Source organism: Cynara cardunculus (genome assembly GCF_001531365.2).
Source record: "Cynara cardunculus var. scolymus isolate 2C chromosome LG 16, CcrdV1, whole genome shotgun sequence".
NCBI lineage: Eukaryota > Viridiplantae > Streptophyta > Magnoliopsida > Asterales > Asteraceae > Cynara > Cynara cardunculus.
The window spans coordinates 2,752,659-2,761,076 of NC_037543.1; the positions used below are offsets into that span (position 1 = coordinate 2,752,659).

Sequence of the window (8,418 nt, forward strand, 5' to 3'; positions counted from 1 at the left end):
TACTTCTAAGTCTGAAAAAAAAAACTTCAGAGTTCAGACTCCAAAGTTCTGGTGAGCTTTGTCTGAAAAGGCAAATTTCAAAGTTCATGTGAGCTAACTCAAAGAATGACTTTAGACTTGTTCTCTTGAAATAATTATGAAGTAAAACTTTTCACTAAAAATTGAATCTAGAATAAAATGAAGTTACCCTTAGAATAAAATTGAAATTTATAAATGAAACTATATAAGTAAATTGAATTTAAATTTAGAAGTAACACCATTTTTTCGGAAACCAGTTACCACAAGAATTAATTAACCCAAGAATAAAATTAATTGCATCATAAAAATTAGTGGAATTGATTGAAAAAGAGGACACATGTCAATCAAATGAGTATAATTAAACTGTTCATGTAAATTGTGTCTAGATACATTCAAATGAGTCAAATTGAAACAATAAATGTAAATTGTGTTTAGATACATGTTTAAGTGGGAAAACAAAAAAATCGACTCGCCTAAAGATTACATGTGTCACCCAAATTACTTATTTATTATAAGTATATATATATATATAGGTTGGTTATTATACAACTCTTCACATTTGTGCAACCAATACATTCCAATCTCAACCGTCAATTTCATTTGATTAATATGTGAGTTAATAGAAGTTTTGATTGTTTTCTAATATAAAGTATTGATCATAATTAATGAACCATATTCATCTTTCATAAATATTCAAATCATAATAAATGAACTCTCATCATTTACATAAGTATTTCAATTTATTGGGTTGCATTGGTTGTATAAATGCGACGAGTTGTATTTGAAACAAATTATATATATATACAACCAATGCAACCCAATAAATTGAGATATTTATGGAAATGATGAGAGTTCATTTATTATGATTTGAATATTTATGTAAGTTGAATATGGTTCATTAATTATGATCAATACTTTATATTAGGAAACAATCAAAACTTTTATGAAATCATTTAATCACATATTAATCAAATGAATGGACGGTTAAGATTAAGTTATATTGGTTACACAAATATCAATAATTATATAATAACCAACCTCTATATATATATATATATTAATTAACGATTAAATCTTTTAAAATTTCTTTAACTCCTATACATTTAATTCCAAGAATTCAGACATGGGTAGAGCTTAATCAAGCAACAATCTTTTTAGCGTTTTATAAATCGTCACTCCAATGTCGATAACAAAGATCGAATTCCATGAAACTCCCAGACGTTTTATTTCAAAACCATCGCCCTTTGCGTCACTCGCGGTTTTCATCAAACAGTTGGTGGGCGGAGTTTCCACAACACTTGTTTTTCTCTCACTGAAAACCCAAGGTTTTCTTTCTGTCTATATATCTATATCTATCCACCATAATCATCCATGATCCATATAATTTGAAATCCCAAAACTCCCAGAAACAACAGTTGGGAACAATGGCAAGCATTGCTACCACCTGTTCTTCTGCTTTGATTTTCAGAAGAAAAGAATCAATAAGCAACAACAATGGAGGTTCTATGCTTCACTACAATGGGCTTAGAGCCATTGAGGTCAATCAGATTGCTGTCTCATCTGGGTTCAACCCTGCTTGGTCCGCTTCTACTTCAGGTCTGTTTTTCGTATTCAAAACTCGCCCAATTTCATATATTAAGTTTTCTTTTGATTATTCTGCATTTATGCTGTTTCACCGTATCTAAGTGTAAATATGATCTTTGCATGTGTATATAAGTTGGTGTTCTTATGCTATTGTTGTCAATAACATCAACTTCTTCTTGATCACGGATGAGTTTAAGCGACATTATGTTGAATCAAGTGATACTTTTGATGCTTTAAGATCATTTAGGAACCGTAAACATTTTCATTATTCATGATATTCGTGTAAATATTCATCATTAATAATTTGTTAGGGTCAGTTTGTTAGCAGCTTCATGAGCTTAAATGGACTTACAGCTTATTCGGTCAGCTATATAAGACTTTTTGGTAGTGGCTTAATAATATAGAAAGTGGCTTATTCGACGATCTTCTAGGGGGAGATTTATGCGGAAAGCCAAGTTTTTCCCCAGACCAGTCCCTTGATGGAGTCCACAATGGCTAGACTTGATCATTTCTCTCAATATATGATATCTCCCGAAGGCTTCTTTTTTAGAGTAATCCAATGGGGTTCCACATATTCACTTATGGTATCATAGCCAAGGTCTGCCAGTCTAGGGACTCAACACTTCGGCCCAATCTGAACCCATCTACTCTCAACACTCGGGGACAATCCGTGTCCATCTATCCCCCATTGGAGGGGGTGTGTTGGAGTCTGACAACTGCTAGACTTGGACGATTTCTTCTCAATATATGATCGAACCTCCCCTTCTCTCGTCAATAGCTCTTTTAGGGAGTAATCTTAAGGGGTTCCACATATTCTGACGTTTCTAATTTCGTGTTTTGTTGTTCTTTGGTAGTTCAGATTGGTCTTTAGAATTTCTGTCTTGCTTTTCTTTGTACTTTTTGATCTTTCTTTTTAAGTTTAACTTAAAATATCGGTCTTGAAATCTTTATGATGTCATATTATGATGGTTTTTAATCATATGGGCAGCTTCAAAATCTAGAGCAATCAAGGCCATGGCGGCTCCAACTGTTTCAGCTCCCAAACGAGAAACGGACCCAAAGAAGAGGGTTGTGATAACAGGAATGGGACTTGTTTCTGTTTTCGGCAACGATGTTGACACATTCTATGACAAACTTCTAGAGGGTCAGAGCGGAATCACTCTAATAGACAGATTCGATGCTTCCTCTTTTACTGTTCGTTTTGCTGGTCAGATTCGTGATTTTTCTTCAGTAGGCTACATCGATGGGAAAAACGATCGTCGTCTTGATGATTGCTGGAGATATTGTTTGGTTGCCGGCAAAAAGGCCCTCGAGGATGCAAACCTTGGCCAAGAAGTTCTTGAAACAGTGAGTCTTTTAACCAAATTGTACTAAAAAAAAAACTTGACTTTTTCCCAATTCTCTTCAAAACATTTTCTGCCCGTTATAGAATCACTTAAAACTAAGTCTTTGATAAACTAGTTGTTGGCTGATAAGCTAGTCGATGAACTAGTCATGTTTGGCAAACTAGCTGATAGCCTAACTGATGACTGATAAGATAGTTGTTGTCTAGCTTATTAGTTGTTGTTAGCTGATAAGCTAGTTGATGAACTAGTCATCTTTGGCAAACTAGCTAGCTGGTGATTGATAAGCTAGTTGTTCGCTTAAAAAACTAGTTGTCGGCTGATAATCTAGCTATGTTTGGTAAAAGCTAGCTGATAAGCTGGATGACAATGTATAATTACAAAGACATGTTGAAAATTTTAATTGGAAAAATTGGGAAAATTTCTAACTTATTGTTGCCAAACATGTTTAACTGTTTGTACTAGATGGACAAAACACGAATTGGAGTTCTAGTTGGCTCGGGTATGGGAGGGTTGACGGCTTTTAGCAACGGAGTGGAAGCACTTATTCAGAAGGGATTCAAGAAAATCACTCCGTTTTTCATCCCTTACTCCATCACCAACATGGGATCGGCATTGTTGGCCATAGATACGGGTTTAATGGGCCCGAATTACTCGATTTCGACAGCTTGCGCAACCGCAAACTACTGCTTTTTTTCTGCTGCAAATCACATTAGAAGAGGAGATGCCGATATTATGGTTGCGGGTGGAACGGAAGCTGCGGTCAATGCTACTGGCGTTGGTGGGTTCATTGCTTGTAGGGCCCTGTCCCAAAGAAACGACGAGCCCCATAGAGCTTCTCGACCGTGGGACCAAAATCGTGATGGTTTTGTTATCGGTGAAGGTTCGGGTGTCCTGGTAAATTCCAACTCCTACTCAACTTTTTACTGTTTAATTAAGTATACAAGTAGTTGAATGGGTTCAAATCAGTAATCCTGAAATTGCAGATCTTTTCCTAAAAGGAGTAGGCGCTAATTCTATCTCAAACGTATTTAGGTGGTTTAAAGATTCTAGTTATATACAATTACATTGTTGTTGATTTAGTTAAAATTCAAGTTACACGACTTGGTGAACGCGACCTATAGGTCAGCTGCTATATGCCTGTCAACGCAACATGTTGTATCATATATGATACGTGTTTGTATCACATGTAATCATGTGTGATCTTGGAACTTCTCACCTTCTGGCAAATTGACTGCCTTCTCATTTGAGCCTAACCCGGAATTTATATATATAGGGGAATTCCCGTCTACGACCGGGTCAGGCGAGCCGGGTGCCCATTGGGTTGGGTCAAACCACCGTCTCTAATTCCTGCTATTTGTTATCGGGTTTGATCTAGTTTTTTAGAAAAAAAATTCCCAAAATTTGTGAAAGTAGTATGTCTGGCCAAAAGTCGTATTCTTTCCATTCTTTCCAAAAAAAGTCATATTCTAGTCTCTACAGGGTTGTTTGGTTGGTTTTCCATTGAGTTCTGTATGGATAAAGATGTATGTGTGGATTAATCTGTCTATATAGATTGAGAAGGTTTTTGTTTGGACGGGTTTTTCCATAGATGGAAGGAGCGCATTTTTTTAATTGGGAGGGACATGTTTGGAAAAACTTGGCTTTTTGCATAAAATCCCCCCCTTAGAAGCTTACTGAATATGCCACTTTGGGTATCATTAAGCCATTATCAAACAATCATCTATAGTTGACCAAATAAGTTGTAAGTCCATTAAGCTGCTAACAAACATGCCAAGTGTTTTGTGGCTGCACAAATTGTTTGGGCCTCTGATTGTATGGATCCAAGCCCAAAATCTGTTCCCAGGATTCACTCTCACGGCTTGGATCGGGTCAGGTCTCAAGTTTGACTTTTGAAAGTCAAAGGAGTTGTAACGTCGTGATTGTTGACAGATTATGGAAAGCTTGGAGCACGCAACAAAGCGCGGAGCTAATATAATTGGCGAGTATTTAGGAGGCGGCATAACTTGTGACGCTCACCACATGACGGATCCTCGCAAAGACGGCCTCGGAGTCTCTTCCTGCATAACCAAGTGTTTAGAAGATGCGGGTGTTTCTCCCGAAGAGGTAAAACCATAAAAAATCATCTTTCCCTCCAACCCAAAGTAAGTGTCTGTTTTCAAAAGTAAGTGTCTACTTTCTGATTCTACCTTTAATTATGAGGAGGAGAAATTCATCAATCCGTCTGTTACTAAGGGTAAAGTTGTCATTTAGTTAATTAAAAAGTGTAACAGTTACATATTTCTAAAACTGTGTTCTTTTTCATTGTGGATATATATTTTGTGATGGAGGGAGTAACACGGGTGGATCCTCACACACTTGTAGGTGAACTATGTGAATTGCCATGCAACATCAACTCTAGCTGGGGATATGGCTGAGGTTAATGCCATCAAGAAAATCTTTAAGGATACATCTGGGATGAAGATGAATGGAACCAAGGCAAGAACACTAAACCCCATTTCGATAATTCACTTTTTCTTTCGAGATTCTCTCTTTCCGTCACATTTTTCACTAGTGGGGGGTCTTCATGGAAACAACCGCTCTACTTTTTTGGGGTAGAAATCAGGTCTGCGTACATTTTACCCTGCCCAAACCCCAGTCACTCTACTGTTTTTTGAGTAGAATTCAGATTTACGTACATCTTACCCTATCTCCAGGACCAGGTGAGATATACGGGGTTCGTTTGGTCTACTTTTTTTCTTGGAGATCTAATTGTGAAATCTTTTGTTTTAGTCGATGATTGGACATGGTCTCGGAGCTGCTGGTGGATTGGAAGCCATTGCGTGCATAAAAGCAATCAACACCGGTTGGCTGCACCCTACGATTAACCAAGATGTAACGAATAAGACCCTGATCCATTTGCCAACGTTATCAACTGTTATATATATATATATATACACACACACACACACGCTTTTTGCATAAGTTGAGGGTCTTCATGGAACCTACCACTCTATCTTTTGGGGTAGAGAAGAGGTCTGCGTACATCTCACCCCCAATCCGTGCTTTCAAGTGGGATATATATACCGGCACTACAACAAAACCGGATTTTGAAGATGCAAAGAATGTCTAAATGTCCTAATAAACTGCTTTATAGAACTTAGGTTTATAGGATCAAACGATTGTGCATCCTATATATGTGTTACAGTAAGTTGACATAACATTTCTGGGCGTTCTAACAATTTTTTTAAGACAATTTTGAAATAAAGCATCTTATTAGTCTTTTATACGACATTATTTGAAAATATGTCTGATAAAAAGACATGTTCATAAGACACTTCTCAAAAGTGTCCTGTAAAAAACTAATAGAACACTTTGTTTCAAAAATGCCCTAAAAAGCTTGTTAGGATGTCCAAATACGTTATAACATCCTATTGTAACATATTTACATAGAACAGAGAATTGCTTAGTCCTCCATAAGACATTTAAGGATTGTTCACTTGTTTGGTTGGTTTTCCATCAAGTCCTGTATGAATAAAGTTGTTTGTGTTAATCTGTCTGTATAGATTGCCAAGTTTTAGAGGGTTCTTTCATAAATGGAAGGAGTGTTCTTTTTAATTGGGAATGAACATGTTTGGAAAAAAAACTTGGTTTTCTGCATAAAGTTTTCCATTAGAAACTTACTGAACAAGTCACTTTCTATATCATAAGCCAAAACCAAACAGTCATGACCAAATAAGTTGCGAGTCCCATTAAGCTGCTAACAAACAACCGTTTATCTATACAGTCGGATTCTAATCATTTTCTTCGCGTATGCAGAATCTGGAGCCTCAGGTCGACATCGATACAGTCCCAAATGTGAAGAAACAACATGAAGTCAACGTTGGTACGTCCAATGGATAAATAAGTTACATTACATTAAGACGTTCTTATAATTAAACGAATACTGAATCATTTCTCCTCTTGTTTCAGCCATTTCTAACTCGTTCGGGTTCGGCGGGCATAATTCGGTGGTTGCGTTCGCTCCATTTAAGCCGTGAGCAGATGCCCATTTCTATTCAGACCAGACAAACAATTTAACCATATTTGATGATCACGGTGTAACACTATTTTCCAAATTCATGTATTTGATGCGATTAACGATCTATCGGTCAATAAGACATTAATTGTGTTTTCGTTTCTGAATCAGGGGATTATGATTAAGCAAGAGCATCTTTACTATCTATACTATATTATAAAGCATTTGACAAAAACTCTTAAAAACCATTTTTTATACATGAAGTACTGTTTATTGATGTATATTACTTAGAATTCAAGATTACAAGAAAATAATGTACAAGTACGACTTATTAAAGCTCTTATGCTTGAATTCGTGTAACTAACTGCAGATAAACATAATTAAATATTGGATAAACATCTCATTTTAAATATAAAAATTTTAAAATATAATTAAGATAATTATTGTGTTCTAATAGAATACTTAATTATTATTTTTATAAAAATTATATTATTAAATCAAAAATAAGTTACTTCGTTATTAAACCTAAAATAAATTATAATAAAAAATTGAATTAAAAAATTACACAATAAAACAAGAACTTTTAAATAGTTATTTTGATATTAATATCGATATAAACTCACACACCTTCTCACCTTCGGTGAGGTTTGAACCCCGAGACTACGATACCGCTAGGTCAAAGACCCGTTGATTACCCTTCTAGTTTTTTTTTAAAATAGAGAAACAAAATTCCAAATTTTCTATTTTGAAGATTTTAATATTAATTATAATGCTCAAATATTCAAATTATTTAATACTCTATTAAATTTTTATATAAACTTTGAAACAATTTTTTTCTGTGAAATTTAGTATTTAGTGTAAGATTTACTGTCCAAATTGGAGATATCTTAGACCAACGCATCTGATTACTGCCAAATTGGTAGCTCCCAATCTTGCATTTAAGAGTTCAAACCTCACTAAACATAAAGATGTCATGAAAGTTCTGCTTTTAAAAAAAAAATTATTATTTGTATTTTATTTATTTTAAAAAATTATCTGGTTTTTTTTCAAACCAAATTTTATAAAATTAAAAAAAAATCATTATTTTATACATTAAAAAAATATTATTTTGGAAATTGTAACCTTAAAAATGTATGATTAAAAAGGCAATTAAGCACTTGAGGTTTTTAAGTGTTTTTTAGTTGTAAAGCAAACATGAAATTAATTAAGTCTAAAGTGAATCAGCGTTGCCCATTCAGACCTTAAACTTGGGTTTTTTTTTTTTTTTTTAAAAAGCTTCATTTAACGTCATCTCCATCGTCACAAACGACTTCCATTTCATATATATTTTATGAACACAGAATTCCACTTCTCATCATTATCGTAACATGCTCAAATTCCCCACTTTTATTTTTTTAATTTTGTTCAACTTTTCACTGTTCTGTCGTCGCCGTCGGCAGAATTACTGTTTTCTTTTATAACTGCTTCGATATTAAG

At 34.8% G+C, this 8,418-nt stretch overlaps 1 protein-coding gene across 3 annotated transcripts; it reads left to right on the plus strand.

Annotated features, from left to right (window-relative positions):
* The first annotated feature begins 1,350 nt into the window (after positions 1–1,350).
* On the plus strand, positions 1,351–7,093 carry LOC112529826 (3-oxoacyl-[acyl-carrier-protein] synthase I, chloroplastic-like). 3 transcript variants are annotated; one of them, XM_025141233.1, is made up of 9 exons: positions 1,351–1,614; positions 2,591–2,949; positions 3,411–3,842; positions 4,878–5,051; positions 5,310–5,423; positions 5,718–5,817; positions 6,085–6,131; positions 6,744–6,810; positions 6,897–7,093. In XM_025141233.1, the coding sequence occupies exons 1-9, from the start codon at positions 1,443–1,445 to the stop codon at positions 6,962–6,964; spliced, it is 1,533 nt and encodes a 510-aa protein (XP_024997001.1). In that variant the 5' UTR covers positions 1,351–1,442; the 3' UTR covers positions 6,965–7,093. The 3 variants fall into 3 exon arrangements, with proteins under 3 accessions (XP_024997001.1, XP_024997002.1, XP_024997003.1); XM_025141234.1 differs by lacking the exon at positions 6,085–6,131 and having other exon boundaries at positions 5,718–5,819; XM_025141235.1 differs by lacking the exon at positions 6,085–6,131 and having other exon boundaries at positions 1,443–1,546; positions 2,589–2,949; positions 5,718–5,819.
* The last annotated feature ends 1,325 nt before the right edge of the window (positions 7,094–8,418 follow it).